Raw genomic sequence first — 20,764 nt, forward strand, 5'->3', positions numbered from 1 at the left:
TAAGTTTGCATGGAAACCACTAAGAGAAAATGACTTTTAGGAAAGCCTGAGACAAATAGCTGAGCTGTCTAAAATATTTTAAAATCTCCTTGTAGTTTAATTATTCATCAAACACATGCTATACACCTACAAGTGCTAAGTACTGGGCTGGGCACCAAGGGTCCAGATTTTGAGCCACAGCCCTGTCATCTGAGATTCCACTGCCAAAAGGGATGGTAGATTGGAAACTAATTACTTACATCGCATGGCTACAACAGAACATGGTCAAAGTGCGTTAGGAATATAACATCCAGAGAAAGGAGAAACCAAGAGGCTTCTCAGCGAAACCTCCTTTACCTTTCCTTATTGCCCTACCACAACTTATTCTTTTTATGTGCCCCAGCAGCTAGCAAAATACCTGGCACACAAGAGGTACTCAACAAATATTTGCTGAATGAACTGAACCAAACCAGGTGACACCTTGACAAAGTTCCTACCCAGGTTCTTCCTCCACCACATCCAGGGTTCTATTCTCATCTTGCCCCAGGCCTCCTCCCACACTACATTCCTTCCTTCCTTCCTTCCTTCAATAAACACGTAGGGACTTCCTTAGCGGTCCAGTGGTTAAGACTCCATGCTTCCACTGCAGGGGATGCAGGTTCGATCCCTGGTTGGGGAACTAAGATCCCTCGTTGGGGAACTAAAATCCACCATGATTAGGAAAGGGAATAAGGAGTATTGGTAGCAATTTTCAATAGGATTTTCAGGGAAGTGAGACAGAGGGAAGGGGGCAGGGCACAACCTTTAAAAGAATGACATAGTCCTTGAGGATACGACAAATCCTAGTTAGAACAGATTAGGCCCAAGATGGCAGAAGATTCGACTTCCAACAGACCTTGAGCCTCATTATATGCTCATTATAACACATTATCATATGGTAAACGAAACACTCACAGGTGCCATGACAGCTCCGAGGACAACCGTAAGAGGCCAGAAAGTGGGCCTGGTATTCCTGGAAATTCACACCTCTTCCCCAAAATAGTTGGAATAATCCTCCCACTTACTAGCCTATGAAATTACCCAGCCCGTAAAAACTAACCACCCCATAATTCAGGGCCACTCTCACCTTCTGAGACGGACCACATTCTGTCTATGGAATGTGTGTCTCTCTCAATAAACCTGCTTTCACTTTACCATGGCTCGTTCTTGAATTCTTTCCTGTGCGAAGCCAAGGACCCTCATTGGCGGCCTGTCCCAGGAACTCGCCCGAGACCTGGGACATAACCATCCTCTTGCACCATATTTTCTTGCAACATCTTTACAAAGGAAAAGGAGGAAGGTGGTCTTCTCTCCCTCCCCACTTTTCCTTTCATTATAAAAATGCAGCCCACTTAATTCTTGGGGCAGAGCCCTCTTGCCTGCCCACTTGGATCCTTCACAAGCGTCCTATACTAATAAATCTACTTCTTACCTATCACTTTGCCTCTCGTTGAATTCCTTCTGTACCGAGATATAAAGAACCTGAGCTTCATTAAATCCTGAGATGAGTTGTTTGGTTTCAGTTGGAAGATTGTGGGTTCCAGTCCCAACTCAGGCGCAGTTTCACAAGGACTTACTAAGAAAGTGATATTTGAATAATAATCTGAAGGAAGTGAGGCAGTAAAACTTTGGGGATTTTTATGAGGAGAAAGTTCCAGGCAGAGGGGACAGCAAATGAAAGACCCCGAGTTGGAGGCATAACTGACATGTTAAAAGAATTACAGGGACGACAGTGTGGCTAGATTGTGTATGTGAGGGAGAGAGTATCTATAGGGAAGTCAAATGGGTAATGGCCAGATGTCTGTGTTTGTGTGTGGTGGTAGGGAGAGGGCTTGCAGGGCTTTGCCAAAAACTTGGCTTCTACTCTGGGCGTGATAAGCATCCACTGGATGATCGTGAGCAGGGGAATAACAAGATCAAAAATGTCTTAGGGAAATCATTCTGGCTGCTATCTTGGGAACAGACTGAAAGGTCAGCACGTGCAGATTGTAAGGTTATTGCAAAAATCCACAGGGAAGCTGATGACAGCTTAGATCTGGAAAGTAGCAGTGGGGATGGTACCAAGAGGTTGGATTCCTAGACATCTTTTGAAGGTAGGATCAACAGAATTTGGACTGGATATGGGATATGGGAGAAACGGAGTAATCAAGGATGAGTCCAGGTTTGGGGGCTGAGCAACTAGCACAATAGAGTTGCTATTAGCTAAAAGTGGAAAAACTGAACGACAACCAAGCTTGTATGGGGACGGGGAGAGCAGGAGTTCAGTTTGGACAAATTAAGCTTGAGTTTTCCTTTAGCCATCAAATTGAAGATGACAGATCTATGAATAGGAAGTTTAGAGGGCAGGTATAGGTTAAAGGCAGAAATTTGGGGTTAACAGCAAAGAGTATTTAACACCATGAGACTGGATGAGACCACTAAGGTGTAAAATAGAAAAGAGAAAGCCTGCAAGGACTGGACCCTGAGGCCCTACCCACTAAAAGTTCAGGGACACAAGGAGGAATAAGAAAAGAAACTAAGAGGGAGTGACCAGAGAGGGCCACAGAAGAACCAAGAGAGCATGGCAGCCTCCAAAGCAAGCGACAAAAAGATGGAGCGGGTGATCAATTGAGTCAGACGCTGCAGGTAGGTCAAACATGATGAGAACTGAGGGCTCATCATCGGACTTAGCAAAATGTTACCTTTGGCCACCTTGTTACATACAGTTTTGGGAGACTTGAAGCAATAATAGCCATTCTGGAGTAAGTCAAGTAAGAATGTAATAGAGAAGTTAGTGACAACGAATACAGACAACTCTTTTCAGGTGTAAGAAGTAGAACAAAAATGGGACATGAGCTAGAGGCAGAATGGGGTCAAGAGAGTTTGGGTTTGGGTTTGGGTTTTATCTGAACCAGAAGTAATAGTGCATTCGTAACACTTTAAGCATGAGCCAGTAGAGAGGGAAAATTTTATGATGGACAGAGAGAGTGGACAATTGCTGGAACGATGTCATTTAGTAGGTGAGAGGATGAGATCTGGTACACAAATGGTGAACTTCATCCACAGCAGACCAAGAATGTGAGGTGAGTAGACTGAGTACCTGAAGCAGGTGGGTAGATGGGGGTGAGGAAGAGGTTGTAGAAATTCTCTTATTATTATTGCTAATCTCTCATTTCTATATAAATGGGATAAAAGTATCAATTGAATAATTTGTTGGGAGAATTAAATAAGTTAATGCATAACACATCGGAGGTGTGTAATAAATGTTAAATATTAAATACTATTACAGGTTAGTCTGGGTGATCTAATCTGCTCTCGTGATACTGAAACTGACCTCCTATCCTTTTTTTTTTTTTTTTTGGTGGTACGCGGGCCTCTCACTGTCGTGGCCTCTCCTGTTGTGGAGCACAGGCTCCGGACGCGCAGGCTCAACAGCCATGGTTCACGGGCCCAGCCGCTCCGCGGCATGTGGGATCTTCCCGGACCGGGGCACGAACCCGTGTCCCGTCCCCTGCATCGGCAGGCGGACTCTCAACACTGCGCCACCAGGGAAGCCCTGACCTCCTATCCTTGATTCACATTTAAAATCCTGCTTCTACTGGACATCTCTCAAAATCAACAGATCTAGAACTCAACTCACTTTGTCCCTCTCAGGGCAACTACATCTCCTGCAAGCTCATCACAGCGAATGGCTCCTCCTTCTCCCAGGGCACATCAACCAGGATACCAGTTTTCTGGATCTCCTGCTTTCTCTCATACTCACGCCTGAGCCATTTGGTAAGCAGATAGGGTAGGGGGTTCCCTGGAGAAAGAGAAGCATGCATGGCTTTCTTGACATAAGAAAAGCCATTTTGGTCTAAGCCATTTTGTGATCTCAGCCCGGCCACAATGCTTACCCTTGAACAGGTCCTTGTAATGACCTTAGGGAACAAAAGAACAAACTGTTATCAGGCAAGAGAAATCACAATAGCAAAGAAAATAAAGCAGTTGTAAAGACTCCCAGTTCTGTTTCAGGGGTAAAGATTAGCCTGAAGCACTTTCTTGAGCTGTTTTACTGAATTGAAACCCCCTTTGGGCCCTCAACCATCACATCAACTGGAACCCAAGGTAACTGACCCTCCTGACTTCAATCAACTAAAGCTTGGACTCTGTGATCTTGGCCCCAATACAAATACAAAAATGTATTTTGTCATCCAATTGTAATTGTGTGATAAATCTGTTGGCTGTAATGTTTGAACATTTATATATGCATAGTAGCTACGGATTGTATTTTATAGTATTTGGATAATTTTTTTAAAAAACAAAGTAAAGCACCATCTACATCTCTCATTATAACCAAACCAATATTCACTGTGTAATCTTTCAAAAGTTCAGCCTCTACCAGTCATTACCCTCCTCAAAGAGCCTGCGTGCCCCTGGGTACACAAGAACAGACCCTTGAAGCCTGGCTCCTCATGCTCTGCCCCATCGGAGTCTTGTCTTATCTCCCACCACACCCTCCATGAACTTCTGCTCTGTCCATCCTGCTCTCCTCACCTTCTCCTAAACACATCTTGCTGAGTGTGTTCCTGGCACTCTGCCCGTCTTATTATGATCTAGGTATGATGCACCTTCCAAAGTCCAAGTCAATGTTAGTCTCCTCTTCCTTGATGTCAATAAAGTGATCTCTCCCTCCTGTGAGATTCGACGGAATTTATTTTACCATACTTCGTCGGAGATGTTTTTATGGACATATTGTCTTTTCCCTCTAAGTTATAAGTTCCTTGAAGTCAGGATGATATAGTACCCTTTGCCCTATATCCATAGTTTGTAGCCTAGTGTGAGTCTGATTTTGCTACATGTGATTTCCATTTGTTAGATACATAAAAGCTATGTTTAAAATGGTGTACACATGGTTCACTATAAATAACATTTCCATTACTTCAGTAATCCCCTACATTCACATGGTTCAGTGAATAGTTTTTGGACTTCTTTTCGGGCAGGTTGGAGTATAATCAATTTTTATTAAATACCTACTCTGTGTAAGGAACTGGAAATGAGAGTTCAAACAGCATGTTTGCCCTCATAAACTTTGCCTTCTATCAATCACCTTCACAATACTCTTATTTTTCCTAAAGAATCACAACTGTATTAGAGGAACTGGTGTTTAAATCATTAGAAGGACATGTGGACATGATGACAGTTTGGACCAAAACTAAGGGGTGAACGCTGAGTTTCATAGATCCCTAGATGCAGCAGGTTTACTCTGATAAAAGGAAGCAAAGTAGGCATTCTCTTCCCCCCTTGTTGCCTTCTGCACGTCTACACTGCGTCCCTCTAGGACCCTCTGCACCGTGTGGAATAGTGCATGACCCTCTACACTATGACTGTCTACACTGTGTTGAATCTAGCAGCTCTACTGCTAAGTCTGCCCCTTCCTTTTCCTGGACATTTTATCTCTGTTTCCCTTCAGTTCAGTTCAGCAAACATATATTGAGCACCTACTGTATTCAAGGCATGTTGGAAAGCACTGGTTGCCTGACTTATCAGTATGTTTTCATAATATATAAAATATATGTTATATAGAACATATATAAATTTATATTTGTGTATATTTTTATAAGCAGAGTAAAATTTATTAAGAGGATTAGGTTCAAAAGTAAATATGTCAGATGAAAACCAAATAAAATAAAATAACCCTCAGGGAGTGCTTGAATAGTCTATAAACCCTACATACGGGTTATAGAGAGGGTGAGGCTCCCCCTGAGGAAACAGCCAACTCATGCTTGAAACACCTCAGACTCACTGTGGGGCTTCTTGAGAGTGACAAAAGTTAAGTGTATATGTGATGAGAATTTGCTGTGAGTGCATACGTGTGTGCCTGTCCTTTTTTCTAGGAAAAACAAAATTATAAAGATGTGTGCAGTAAATACTACAAATCATGGTCTTTCTCCCTTTCTGGTTCAAATTGCCCAATATGCCTGCTTTCTCTTCTCCACTCTGGCCGTATTCCAAGCAACTGGTCTTTCAGAGTTCTCTCCATAATGTCATAGTTCTAGGCTGCCACCTAGTGGCTGTTTAGACGTATGTGGTTTTTTTTTTGTTTGTTTTTGTTTTTATAAATTTATTTATTTATTTACCTTTGGCTGCGTTGGGTCTTCGTTGCTGCGCGCAGCCTTCCTCTAGTTGCGGCGAGTGGGGTCTACTCTTCGTTGCAGTGCGTGGGCTTCTCATCGCAGTGGCTTCTCTTGTTGCAGAGCACAGGCTCTAGGCGTGCAGGCTTCAGTAGTTGTGGTACAGCAGGCTTCAGTAGTTGTGGTGCGTGGGCTCTAGAGCGCAGGCTCAGTAGTTGTGACACACAGGCTTAGTTGCTCTGCAGCATGTGGGATCTTCCCAGACCAGGGCTCAAACCCGTGTCCCCTGCATTGGCAGACGGATTCTTAACCACTGCGCCACCAGGGAAGTCCTGACTTCCTGAAGACTGGTTAAAAGTATGTGTTTTAACCAGTCTTCTTATTGTGCCTCTTGTGATTTGATGCCATCCCTAACACCTTCTGCATTTTCAACACCACCACTAACTCCACCTGGCATTTAGGAACAACGTGTTCCTTCTGTGACAGATGAATAGTAGAAATATGTGCTTCCTTTCCCAGAGCTGCCAGTTTTCCTGTCACAGACTCATGAAAATGGATTACAATCCTTTACATCTTTCAGGATAACAAGTGTCCCAAGACCTTAAAACCATGGCAGGGTTGCACATTACTTCACAGTCTAGACATAATTATGGTTCTCTCCCAAATTACCATGTAATCTTTATTTTTAAATCCCAATATACCACAAGCAATAACAAATTCCTTTCACGAGCATTTACTGAGCACCTATTAGCCACTGCCTGGAGGAGACGCCACCTTGTAAGGAGACGTGAGGGACAATTGCTGTGATGCAATCTTTTTAAACTGGCATCTTCGTCCATTGGGGGCCTGGGAAAGAGCACTCAGGGACCCCGGAAGGGGTCAGTGATGTCATCACAGAAGAGGCTGGGCTGAGGCTTAAGCCAGAAGGTCAAGGGGCCAAGGTTGGAGGGGTGGGGAGGTGGAGTTAAACATGGCAGGGAGAGGGAACAGCAGCACTGTTTGGTGGGGCACACACAATGCCATTCTGGGATTTTATTCCTAGTTTCATCAGCCCAAGCAGCACTCCAGGATCTTGCTTTTAACAGACTTCTTTAAACGTTCTTAGGAGAACTGAAACCGAGCGGGACCCTGTGGGTCCCTCCTGGGTACAAAGCCTTTCTACGTCCCGTTTCTAGTTTGTAGGAAGAAGGTTTCAGCCTCTGAGACCTTCCTTGTGTTCCAAAGGGCAGATTCAGTTACTAATTAGGGGAGCGAGGGAATGCAGAAACAAAGGAAAGGCAGTCAAGAAACGATAGCGCAGCTATTAAAGCAGGATCCTGGTTCCTCCTCAAGGGATATACATAACAATACCTTAAGTTCTTCTGTATGGCCCCCACCCAGGTGCAGGGTGGTGACTTCAGGCTGAGCGCAAGATCCCTGAAGCACCGCCCTGTTACCTCACCACCAGCCAATGAGAAGAGAGTCACACAACCTGCAGCCCTCACCCCAAATTTTGCCTATAAAAACCCCGCCTTGGGGACTTCCCTGGTGGCACAGTGGTTAAGAATCCGCCTGCCAATGCAGGGGACATGGGTTCAAGCCCTGATCCAGGAAGAGCCCACATGCCGCCGAACAACTAAGCCTGTGAGCCACAACTACTGAAGCCCGCGCGAGAAGCCGGCGCTCACCACAACTAGAGAAAGCCCCACACACAGCAATGAAGACCCAACACAGCCAAGAAATTTTTAAAAATAAAAACTAAATTTAAAAACTGCCCCAAAAACCATCAAGGAGGTACATGTAAAAGTATGAAATTACAACACTCCCTAACACCATACACAAAAATAAACTCAAAATGGATTAAAGACCTAAATGTAAGGCCAGACACTACCAAACTCTTAGAGGAAAACATAGGCAGAATGCTCTATGACATAAATCACAACAAGATCCTTTTTGACCCACCTCCTAGAGAAATGGAAATAAAAACAAAAATAAACAAATGGGACCTAATGAAATTTCAAAGCTTTTGCACAGCAAAGGAAACCATAAACAAGACCAAAAGACAACCCTCAGAATGGGAGAAAATATTTGCAAATGAAGCAACTGACAAAGGATTAATCTCCAAAATTTACAAGCAGCTCATGCAGCTCAGTAACAAAAAAACAAACAACCCAATCCAAAAATGGGCAGAAGACCTAAATAGACATTTCTCCAAAGAAGATATACAGATTGCTAACAAACACATGAAAGAATGCTCAACATCATTAATCATTAGAGAAATGCAAATCAAAACTACAATGAGATATCATCTCACACTGGTCAGAATGGACATCATCAAAAAATCGACAAACAATAAATGCGGGAGAGGGTGTGGAGAAAAGGGAACACTCTTGCACTGTCGGTGGGAATGTGAATTGATTCAGCCACTATGGAGAACGGTATGGAGGCTCCTTAAAAAGCTAAAAATAGAACTACCATAGAACCCAGCAATCCCACTACTGGGCATATACCCTGAGAAAACCATAATTCAAAGAGTCATGTACCAAAATGTTCATTGCAGCTCTATTTATAATAGCCTGGAGATGGAAACAACCTAAGTGTCCATCATTGGATGAATGGATAAAGAAGATGTGGCACATATATACAATGGAATATTACTCAGCCATAAAAAGAAACGAAATTGAGCTATTTGTAATGAGGTGGATAGACCTAGAGTCTGTCATACAGAGTGAAGTAAGTCAGAAAGAGAAAGACAAATACCGTATGCTAACACATATATATGGAATCTAAGAAAAAAAAAAAAGGTCATGAAGAACCTAGAGGTAAGACGGGAATAAAGACACAGACCTACTAGAGCATGGACTTGATGACACGGGGAGGGGGAAGGGTAAGCTGTGACAAAGCGAGAGAGACGCATGGACATATATACACTACCAAACGTAAAATAGATAGCTAATGGGAAGCAGCCGCATAGCACAGGGAGATCAGCTCGGTGCTTTGTGACCGCCTGGAGGGGAGGGATAGGGAGGGTGGGAGGGAGGGAGACGCAAGAGGGAAGAGATATGGGAACATATGTATATATATAACTGATTCACTTTGTTGTAAAGCAGAAAATAACACACCATTGTAAAGCAATTATACTCCAATAAAGATGTTAAATAAATAAATAAATTAAATAAAATAAAATCTTGTTCCTACAAAATGCCGTGAAAACAGAACATCCTATACCTAGTTTATTAGAAAGGTCAGATTCTTACCTGGTTTCAGTGGAAAACCATTTGGTTACACTCTTCACCTGTTTTTCCTCAGTTATTACGAGGGGAAGACCAGTCAGTTTTCAGGTTTTATCTAGACATGGAACCACTAGGTGTCAACACGCATGGAGAAGGAACCATTTGCAATACACTTAACTTCCACATACAAATATTTAAAAGTAGCTTTAGAAGCTACTTTTTAGCTTTTCTGTTCTGGACAGAAAAGACAATTTACAAAACTGACCTAGATATTTCAAAACAATACTGAGCAAAAGTAGCCAGATATAATTTTTACTGAGTGCTTCCATTTGTAAGAGTATAAAAACAGACAAAACAATCTGTGGTATTAGAAGTTGGTGGTGGGACTTCCCTGGTGGTCAGTGGTTAAGACTTTGTGCTTCCAATGCAGGGGGCACGGGTTCAATCCCTGGTGGGGGAACTAAGATCCCACATGCTGCGCAGCATGGCCACAAGAAAAAAAAAAAAAAGTTGGTAGTAGTGGCAAGTAGGAACAAGGGGACTTACGGGATTCTAACAACTTTTCTTGATCTGTGCTCTGATTATTGTTCACAATTTCAGTGTCATGTACCGTTATTTTGCCCATTTAGACAGACATGCCATTTCCTCCCTCACATCTTGTGTATTTTCTTCCTCTCCATAACCTCCTTAGAATGGCTATAATTCATTAATGTCTCTCCTCCGTATTCACTCCCCTGCCTGTTCATCTTATATTCTGCAATGGTATATCCTTCACCAATCTATTAAGAATTCTTATTACACAGGAAATTGCGTGGTATAGTGTAATGCAAGTTTGTCAGTCAAGTACCTAATAAAATACACACATTTATCTTCCTCATTCCGGGGTGAGAGTGCAGTCACTCCCATTTCTCAGCCTCAGAATTGGACAATCGCTGTTGGGGTGATGCAGGCTGTAACACACACTTTCAGGTCTCTGTATCTTCTTTTAACCTCTTGATATAACTCATTTCCATTCCCCATCTTTTTTCAGAACTGTACTGCCTAATTAGAAAATTATATTCCATATTAAGTGGTAACGTGGAATGAGTACTTTATTCATATTTCTATTAGTTTTACAGTACATGTATTCTGGGCCACACCTTTTCTACAAACATCACAGCCTCCAGAGAGGGTTTATTCTTTGAGTAGCAGCCCTAAAGGGTTCCTATAAAGTTATGATTCACTGAAGATTGTAATTAATACTTGCTAAACATGCAACAAGTATGTGACATGGTATTTGGCAATATATTCTTAGAACCCTGATACCTTATTTAAGGGTAACTTTTCCATTTAAAACTGTCTGTTAACCAGTTAACTAGCTTTCTGTCTGGTTGCTAGCATGGTCTGAAAATCCTGCTGTGTGAACACTTGATAAAATAGCTTTATAAGTTGATTAACATTTGAAAATAAAGATAAAATAGGTTTGTAAAGGTAAACCCAACATATAGTATCAGCATGTGGTATCTTTCTCCTATCCACTTTTTTAAGTGCAAAATAATGGGTCATCTCCTACATGTCTTCCAGGGTGAGTTATGAGAGTTAAATGTTATCATGTTTGCCTCTAGACAAAATTTTAATGAGACACACAAGTAGGAGAAAACCACGTTTAATTGAAAAATAAAGCAATACATCTCAAATAAGACTGTTTAACAACATAAACTGTAATTTGTTGAGGCCTGTAAGTGGTATTCTGAAATTTAGGTAGAGTATCAATACAGTTTCCTCCCTTATCCTGACTCAGCTATATGCACGTTAAAAACAAGGACTGTCTCATGAATTTAAACTGTGTATCTGTAAAGCCAATCCCTATTCCTAATCCACTGACAAAAGGAAGGGAGGTTTTAAACAAACATTTCCATACTGAGGAGCTCCCAGATAAAAGCAAATAAAGTCAATATTTTCCTTACAAAAAAAACTTATGTGAAAGACACACCAGACTATAAATGATATTTAACTAACCCACAAACTTCAAAACACAATTTCATCAAGATGATCTCTACAATTTTCCTTTAAAGAAGTTCTCAAATCCCAGAATGGTTTAACTTGACATACTGGAAGTACTAAATTTTGAAAGAAAGTACTAAAGTTATTGCTTAAACTGGAAAAACCCATGGTCAAAAGTTTTTTTAGAAAAGAGTTTGTTAAACAGCTATTCTTACAATTACACTCATGTAACCGCAGAGAAATGTTCAAGCACATAGTAAACATCACTCTTTCGAATGACACAACCAAGGCATATGTTAACATGTATGGCTTTTTTGGTGATTGTTATTACTACCCATAAATTACTGTTTGACTGAAAAAGGTTTTTACAAAACTCCACTTCCAAAATTAACATTTTTATTAAATCAAGTTAAAAAAATGTTCACTGTAGAAAAGTCAACAAGGATTTTAACAAAATCAAAATATACCTTTTTATACAATATATGTATATATTAGCAGCAAACTACTTCTGAGACTTTCTTTTATGTTCTTTTGAGTTATTTATTTTAAAGAAAGCATCAACAATGTATTAGTATGGAATGTCAGCTAATCCACTCTTCATCTTTTATTCTGTGATTTGGGCCTTCTAGTACAAGTTATTTTATGATTCTCATTAATGAATACTAAGAACAAACCCAGTTTTTGACTAAAATGTAGTGAAACAGAGTGGCTGGTAGAATCCACCTCACTACTATAGTCCCACATTACCTTAAGATAACAAATGAGCACCATATAAACAGGTAATTGTGTAGGTGTGTAAACTCATTTTTAAGGTGTAATAGTAGCCAAGTAGATAACTTAGCATTTGACTGTTACTTTAAAAATTTGGTGACATACAAAATTTTAATCAAATCAGATAAATACTTTGATCCCATATTGCTTGTGCATTTTTAAAATCTTAATAGAAATTCTGTATATAACCTGACAAACTGCATGCATATATGTGTATATACACATACAAAAGTGTATGTATATATGCATATACATCTTTAGATTTGAACAAATTTCTAAACTGAGACGAAGTCAAACCTCTCATTTAAATATATATATAGAATGTAATATCACCAACTGAAAGTTTCTAATAAAAGTTTCATCTTAGCTAATCAGCAATTCTGCTATTGAAAATTCTGAGGCCAAAGAGCTGTAATTCAGCTTACTGTACTTTAGGCTTACAAATTAGTCAGCCAAACAAACAAGATATGAAATTACCAACTGCCCACCAAAGAAATAAATTTTTCTCTTGATATTTCCTTCTAACAGCAAAAAGGAAATATCTATACAATGAGCTTTCACTTTTTAAAGAGTCAAAATTAGTAAAGAAATCTCACTAGTCTTCAAAAATACTAAACATTATATAAATACAATTTTCTTATAATAGTTGAATTCCTCTGCTAGAATCTGTATTTAAAAAAGTTTCCTTTGGATTGTTTCATTTAGCACTTCAAGTCTCCATTCTGCAACTCAAATAACTGGCTCAGATTTGTTAGGTTTATATCAATCTCATCTTTCACAATTTGGTACTCTGTTACCTGTGTACAATAATGTCAATGGGAGGAACTGCACCAAATTTCAAAAGCAAGGAAAAATTCAATATGTAATATAAAAAGATAAGTACAACAGGGATTCCCTTTTCACCATTACATTAATGAAATATAATCCTTTTAATGCTTTTAAAGATAATGTCCTAACTTTTATCTTTTAACTTATCAAGAGAATGAAGTTTTTAGATGGCCCACCTTTTTCAATTAAAAACTAAATCAATAGACTGAATTACTTTTATTAATATGCACATCAAGTTATTGAAACGGTGACTTCATGTAGTTTTCTCCTTAAAGATGGCACTTGCAGGTACAAAGATGCAGAGACGTCTACAGCCTTCAGACGTTTACCTGAAAAGATTCTTCAACAGCAGTTTGATATTGGGTTTCCTCATCTAGCTGAAGATTCTAAAGACAGTAACATTAACATGTCAATAGGAAAAACATACTCAATACTTAGTCCAATACATTACACATCTTGATACACATACATACTTGAAACAGTTTATGTTACACCATATACTTCTTTAAAATATAAGCACTAAATACCTAAACTTTTAATAAAAAAATTCAGTTACAATTATTTAGGAATAATTGATAAATAACAGATGATCAGCAGACAATGAAATTTGAGAATTACAGTGTTTTATGATAAGTTATTAATTGAAAGTAGTATAGTTAAGGGTAACCCACAATCATAAATTTTCTGTCATCTCTAGAAAAGAATGCCAATGTTGGAAGGTATATTTATTTTAAAGAAAATAAGCACTTATTACATTAAGACAGTTGAATTAACATCATCTTAATCATAACATAAAGGTAAAAACTACAGTTCACTCAGTCTGATTATACTACTACTCAACTTGAAAAATTCTATTTCCTTTCAATTATGGTCTATGGACTTGCTTTAAAATAGGCCTCCATTTGACAATCTCAAAACATTAAAATTACATGTTCTTCTGTGGCAAGGTAAAACAGTCTGACAATTAGATCAAAAGCAGTTCACAAAATAAATTTTTGTTTTTCCAAACACATAGTTCTCCAGATGCAGTAACCTTTCTTACACTGAGAATTTAAGAATAACCTATAATTACTTCATAAAACTACTAAAATTATCAGAGTACACTTGAATTTTACATATATTTGAAATATTATTACATATATATTTTTATACAGTGTGACTAAAAAATGTAAATTACACAAAATAAAAAATACATATATCAAGAATGACATAATTTCAACACTGGAGGGCAGAAGAAATGGAAATTCTGTTCATGCCATTCTCAGAATTGCACATGTCTATGCTTATTACATAAACTGGAAAACAAGTATGAACCATTCTTTGTCAGGCTGAATCTTGAATTAGATAAGGTTTTAATTCATTGAAGATGAATAAAATGCAATTTCACAATTAATAAAATGAAAGTCATCTAATTTTTTTTTTTGTAACTATCAAGACACATTTGGGAAGTAGAAATTAACCTCATGCTTTGCTCTGGGGATCCATTTTTATATTATATAACTTCCCTCATGCACTCTGTTAAAGCAGTGAACTAAGGCCAGAATCTGCCATTCAACCTGGCTTTACATAAATAAGCTCCCTCATTTTTAAAAAGAATGTGTCTCACGTGCAGATAAAAGAAATCTATTATGAGTTTAACAAGCTACTTACACTACACAAGAAATACATCCTCCATCTGTCATACCAATTTTACTTTTCTAGCAAGTATAATTTTCCTTAAATCTAGACAGTTTTCATATATATCATCATTTTGTTAATCTGGGGGTTTGCTCTTCCTCTATTAATTATCTCTCTAATATAGAAGGTGGACAGTAAATTCAACTTTTACCACTTCTACAAACCAAAATTCACCTATATTATCATAAAAACAACAGAACTTGCTCTATAACCATCCAGTATGATACATCTTGCCTCAAAACTCAAGTCTAGATTGAAAAAGTTAATTTAACTTCAATATTTAAATGGTATTTTCTTAATCTTGAAAAACTCACTTACCACAAATTCTCCATAATCAAACTGATGCCTTTGATTTAGATGACTAACGAAATTTCTAGTAATCTGGCTAGGATCTCCCCAAGGAAGAGACACACAAATAGGACATGTCTATAAAAAACACAGTATTTCAAATAAAAAATAATGAAAATAACCAAACAACATTATTGAAAGTATTAAAACATGTTACAAAAAAATCTACATGAAAAGCATTTCTAAGGGCCAAATTTCATGACTAGATTATTTCTAGATCAAATTACCTTAGATAAATTACACTAATCCAACACAACACAATAAAAAGAGAGATCTAACATATTCTATTACTTAAATCTGATTATTCTACTGTTTTAACAGCAACACCATATCCAGCCTTAACCAACTGTAATAATAATTACCAGTAACCAGTATGTAATCTCATTAGAGCCACACAATAACTGTGACATAATTATTATTATTAGTTTAATTTCATTTATAAGTAAGATGAAAGCAAAGGAAGCCTTAAATTGTATCCTTAAGGTTTCAAGTGAAGTAAGTACATCTTAAAAAGTGAATGAATTACAGACTGAAATGAAACAAAACAGAACTTTAGTAACTGGACTATAGCCAAAGTTTGTGCTATGTTGAATATAATGCAGAAACAAAAATTCACTAATGCAATATAAAACAAATGAAATCTCTTAAATATGAGATTTTCCCCAGGAGATGTCTTTGGCACTGTATCTGTTTACTTAACAGTAACAGACCCTCTCCTAATGAGCAAAGTAGGGGGAGTATCTCCCTTAGCACTACCCGAGACTTTAAGGGCATACTGGGGCATACTCTTCCACAACTTTTTGTAAAACTGCTAAGAGGTATCCACAATCCTTATTTTATCTTTTGATACATTTTCCTTCTAATTTCTGAAGAAAATATTTACATATCAAAATGGTAAGTATCTCTTCCAGCTCAGTTTCTCCTGTTTGATATACAGTTGAAATTGAAACTCATGCTCCAAATGTGGAGCTGTAGAACCATTAACACAATGTTGGAATCCTGCACTCTGCTCTATTCTCCTTCATTCATCAAAAAAGGTCTCACCACTCTCATACACACCCTCAAAATGGCATCAAAAAGATATGTATGCATCACATGGAGGCTAAACAATACACTACTTAATAACAAAGTGATCACTGAAGAAATCAAAGAGGAAATAAAAAAATACCAAGAAACAAATGACAATGGAGACACGACGACCCAAAACATATGGGAGGCAGCAAAAGCAGTTCTAAGAGGGAAGTTTATAGCAAGACAATCCTACCTTAAGAGACACGAAAAAAAAAAAAAAAGAAACAGGAAACATCTCGAATAAACAACCTAACCTTGTACCTAAAGCAATTAGAGAAAGGAGAACAAAAAAAACCCCAAAGTTAGCAGAAGGATAGAAATCATAAAAATCAGATCAGAAATAAATGAAAAAGAAATGAAGGAAACGATAGCAAAGATCAATAAAACTAAAAGCTGGTTCTTTGAGAAGATAAACAAAATTGATAAACCATTAGCCAGACTCATCAAGAAAAAAAGGGAGAAGACTCAAATCAATAGAATTAGAAATGAAAAAGGAGAAGTAACAACTGACACTGCAAAAATACAAAAGATCATGAGAGATTACTACGAGCAACTCTATGCCAATAAAACGGACAACCTGGAAGAAATGGACAAATTCTTAGAAATGCACAACCTGCCGAGATTGAATCAGGAAGAAATAGAAAATATGAACAGACCAATCACAAGCACTGAAATTGAAACTGTGATTAAAAATCTTCCAACAAACAAAAGCCCAGGACCAGATGGCTTCACAGGCGAATTCTATCAAACATTTAGAGAAGAGCTAACACCTATCCTTCTCAAACTCTTCCAAAATATAGCAGAGGGAGGAACACTCTCAAACTCATTCTACGAGGCCACCATCACCTTGATACCAAAACCAGACAAGGATGTCACAAAGAAAGAAAACTACAGGCCAATATCACTGATGAACACAGATGCAAAAATCCTCAACAAAATACTAGCAAACAGAATCCAACAGCACATTAAAAGGATCATACACCATGATCAAGTGGGGTTACCCCAGGAATGCAAGGATTCTTCAATATATGCAAATCAAACAACGTGATACACCATATTAACAAACTGAAGGAGAAAAACCATATGATCATCTCATTCGATGCAGAGAAAGCTTTCGACAAAATTCAACACCTATTTATGATAAAAACCCTGCAGAGAGTAGGCATAGAGGGAACTTTCCTTAACATAATAAAGGCCATATATGACAAACCCACAGCCAACATCATCCTCAATGGTGAAAAACTGAATGCATTTCCACTAAGATCAGGTACAAGACAAGGTTACCCACTCTCACCACTCTTATTCAACATAGTTTTGGAAGTTTTAGCCACAGCAATCAGAGAAGAAAAGGAAATAAAAGGAATCCAAATCGGAAAAGAAGAAGTAAAGCTGCCACTGTTTGCAGATGACATCACACTATACATAGAGAATCCTAAAGATGCTACCAGAAAACTACTAGAGCTTATCAATGAATTTGGTAAAGTAGCAGGATACAAAATTAATGCACAGAAATCTCTGGCATTCCTATACACTAATGATGAAAAATCTGAAAGTGAAATCAAGAAAACACTCCCATTTACCATTGCAACAAAAAGAATAAAATATCTAGGAATAAACCTACCTAAGGAGACGAAAGATCTGTATGCAGAAAATTATAAGACACTGATGAAAGATATTAAGGATGATACAAATAGATGGACAGATATACCATGTTCCTGGATTGGAAGAATCAACATTGTGAAAATGACTACTACCCAAAGCAATCTACAGATTCAATGCAATCCCTTATCAAACTACCACTGGCATTTTTCACAGAACTAGAACAAAAAATTCCACAATTTGTATGGAAACACAAAAGACCCCGAATAGCCAAAGCAATCTTGAGAACGAAAAACAGAGCTGGAGGAATCAGGCTCCCTGACTTCAGACTATACTACAAAGCTACAGTAATCAAGACAGTATGGTACTGGCACAAAAACAGAAAGATAGATCAATGGAACAGGATAGAAAGCCCAGAGGTAAACCCACGCACATATGGTCACCTTATCTTTGATAAAGGAGGCAGGAATGTACAGTGGAGAAAGGACAGCCTCTTCAATAAGTGGTGCGGGGAAAACTGGACAGGTACATGTAAAAGTATGAGATGAGATCACTCCCTAACACCATACACAAAAATAAACTCAAAATGGATTAAAGACTTAAATTTAAGGTCAGAAACTATCAAACTCTTAGAGGAAAACATAGGCAGAACACTCTATGACATAAATCACAGCAAGATCCTTTTTGACCCACCTCCTAGAGAAATGGAAATAAAAACAAAAATAAACAAATGGGACCTAATGAAACTTCAAAGCTTTTGCACAGCAAAGGAAACCATAAATAAGACCAAAAGACAACCCTCAGAATGGGAGAAAGTATTTGCAAATGAAGCAACTGACAAAGGATTAATCTCCAAAATTTATAAGCAGCTCATGCAGCTCAATAACAAAAAAACAACCCAATCCAAAAATGGGCAGAAGACCTAAATAGACATTTCTCCAAAGAAGATATACAGATTGCTAACAAACACATGAAAGAATGCTCAACATCATTAATCATTAGAGAAATGCAAATCAAAACTACAATGAGATATCATCTCACACCAGTCAGAATGGCCATCATCAAAAAATCTGCAAACAATAAATGCGGGAGAGGGTGTGGAGAAAAGGGAACACTCTTGCACTGTCGGTGGGAATGTGAATTGGTACAGCCACTGTGGAGAACAGTATGGAGGTTCCTTAAAAAACTACAAATAGAACTACCATATGACCCAGCAATCCCACTACTGGGCATATACCCTGAGAAAACCATAATTCAAAAAGAGTCATGTACCAAAATGTTCATTGCAGCTCTATTTACAATAGCCCGGAGATGGAAACAACCTAAGTGCCCATCATCAGATGAATGGATAAAGAAGATGTGGCACATATATACAATGGAATATTACTCAGCCATAAAAAGAAACGAAATTGAGCTATTTGTAATAAGGTGGATAGACCTAGAGTCTGTCACACAGAGTGAAGTAAGTCAGAAAGAGAAAGACAAATACCGTATGCTAACACATATATATGGAATTTAAGGAAAAAAAATGTCATGAAGAACCTAGGGGTAAGACAGGAATAAAAACACAGACCTACTAGAGAATGGACTTGAGGATATGGGGAGGGGGAAGGGTAAGCTGGGACGAAGTGAGAGAGTGGCATGGACATATATACACTACCAAACGTAAAATAGATAGCTAGTGGGAAGCAGCCACATAGCACAGGGAGATCAGCTCCGTGCTTTGTGACCGCCTAGAGGGGTGGGATAGGGAGGGTGGGAGGGAGGGAGACGCAAGAGGGAAGAGATATGGGAACATATGTATACGTATAACTGATTCACTTTGTTATAAAGCAGAAGTTAACACACCGCTGTAAAGCAATTATACTCCAATAAAGATGTAAAAAAAAAAAGATATGTATGCATCAAAAAGAAAGTATGATTCTTTTCCTTTCTTGCTTTATGCACTCATATACTACATTCTGCAAGGATACAATTTACAATGCTACTGCTTGGTAATGAATCCTCAGTTCACGTTTCCTTATTTCACTCTTTCCAGGCTATTTTCGTACATTACCCTCACAATTAAGCATACGTCTTTTTATAAGTTAGTTACTGGGATTTTAAATATCTCATTTTGCTTCACAGTCATCAATCTTTTGTTGACAAAATATACCTTACTGACAATGCCCCACAAAATTTAAAGTAACCACTTTCCCTTGTACAAATGAAGTGAAATAAATGGGACAGCATACCTTAAACAGAAGACTGTCTTAAACATACATACTTACCACAGGAACTATCTGAAATAGGTGATTACTATTACAGTGATCCAGTAAACGCTGTCTGGTAAAATTTGATTCTTGACACAAGGGACACTTAAAGGTGGGATGCCCAGAAGAACTATAAAACAATTTTAAATGTAGCATACTGAATTTGAAATCATAACGTAAAAATGATGAGCTCCTAGTTTTTGACCAATTTTTATTTCTTTCTTTAAAAGTTATAATTATAGACTAATCAAAGATTGTCTCACTTTTAAAAAACTATGTTTTCAATAAATAATCTACAATAGATATTCCTAAACAATCTCAGTTTACAGTACCCTTAGTGTCTAGGAAATTTTTTCATGGTGCCTCTACAAGAGGCCTAAACAAAAATAATAACAAACCTAGCTGTCTCATTTATTAAAGTAGTTAGATTCAAACAACTTAGTCATTCCTGTAACTAATAGATGTCACTGTATGTCCCTTGAAAATTCTAAATATCCCATGGTGTCCCAGTATGGAAATACCATATCTAGGAAATTAAAACTTTTAAAAGACTTACATCCATATGGTGTATCTTTAATTTATCCTAGTTCTAAGACTCTAACATACAAAATTCATAGGAAAAGTGAAAAACAAAAGCATCAGCCATCAGAATGATCAACATTTCAAAATATTCTGAGGATCAGGCCATCACTGGGTTTTAATATCTCAATTTCAGCAAGGGACAGTTCAGTATTGACAACTCTGCCTAAATTATGCATGGAAGAAATCTGACCACAGTGAAAGAGGAGAGCTACACGCTTCTAATTTAATGTGACCTGTAAAAGCAACTGCATCATTTATCTCTAAACTGCTAACTTATGCATTATATCTGATGATTTAACTGAATTTAAATTTTTTTAATTTAAAAATCCAT

The 20,764-nt window shown here is 38.0% G+C and overlaps 2 protein-coding genes across 4 annotated transcripts in view; both read right to left on the reverse strand.

Annotated features, from left to right (window-relative positions):
• MEP1B (meprin A subunit beta) overlaps nucleotides 1-3,710 on the reverse strand; it is a 46,026-nt gene extending 42,316 nt beyond the window's left edge. Inside the window, exon 1 of the mRNA XM_060310416.1 lies at nucleotides 3,638-3,710. The gene's annotated coding sequence lies outside the window, so the exon portion shown is untranslated. The remainder of the gene's footprint in view (nucleotides 1-3,637) is intronic.
• A 7,178-nt stretch (nucleotides 3,711-10,888) lies between these two features.
• The window catches only part of RNF138 (ring finger protein 138), a 44,105-nt gene continuing 34,229 nt past the window's right edge, over nucleotides 10,889-20,764 (reverse strand). For all 3 annotated transcript variants that reach the window (XM_060310777.2, XM_030876491.3, XM_060310778.2), the window contains 3 exons: nucleotides 19,870-19,981; nucleotides 14,900-15,007; nucleotides 10,889-13,290 (listed from right to left, as the gene is read on the reverse strand). In XM_060310777.2, the coding sequence (XP_060166760.1) occupies nucleotides 13,222-13,290; nucleotides 14,900-15,007; nucleotides 19,870-19,981 (289 nt within the window). In that variant the 3' untranslated portion in view covers nucleotides 10,889-13,221. The remainder of the gene's footprint in view (nucleotides 13,291-14,899; nucleotides 15,008-19,869; nucleotides 19,982-20,764) is intronic.

The sequence above is a fragment of the Globicephala melas genome, chromosome 13 (genome assembly GCF_963455315.2).
Source record: "Globicephala melas chromosome 13, mGloMel1.2, whole genome shotgun sequence".
NCBI lineage: Eukaryota > Metazoa > Chordata > Mammalia > Artiodactyla > Delphinidae > Globicephala > Globicephala melas.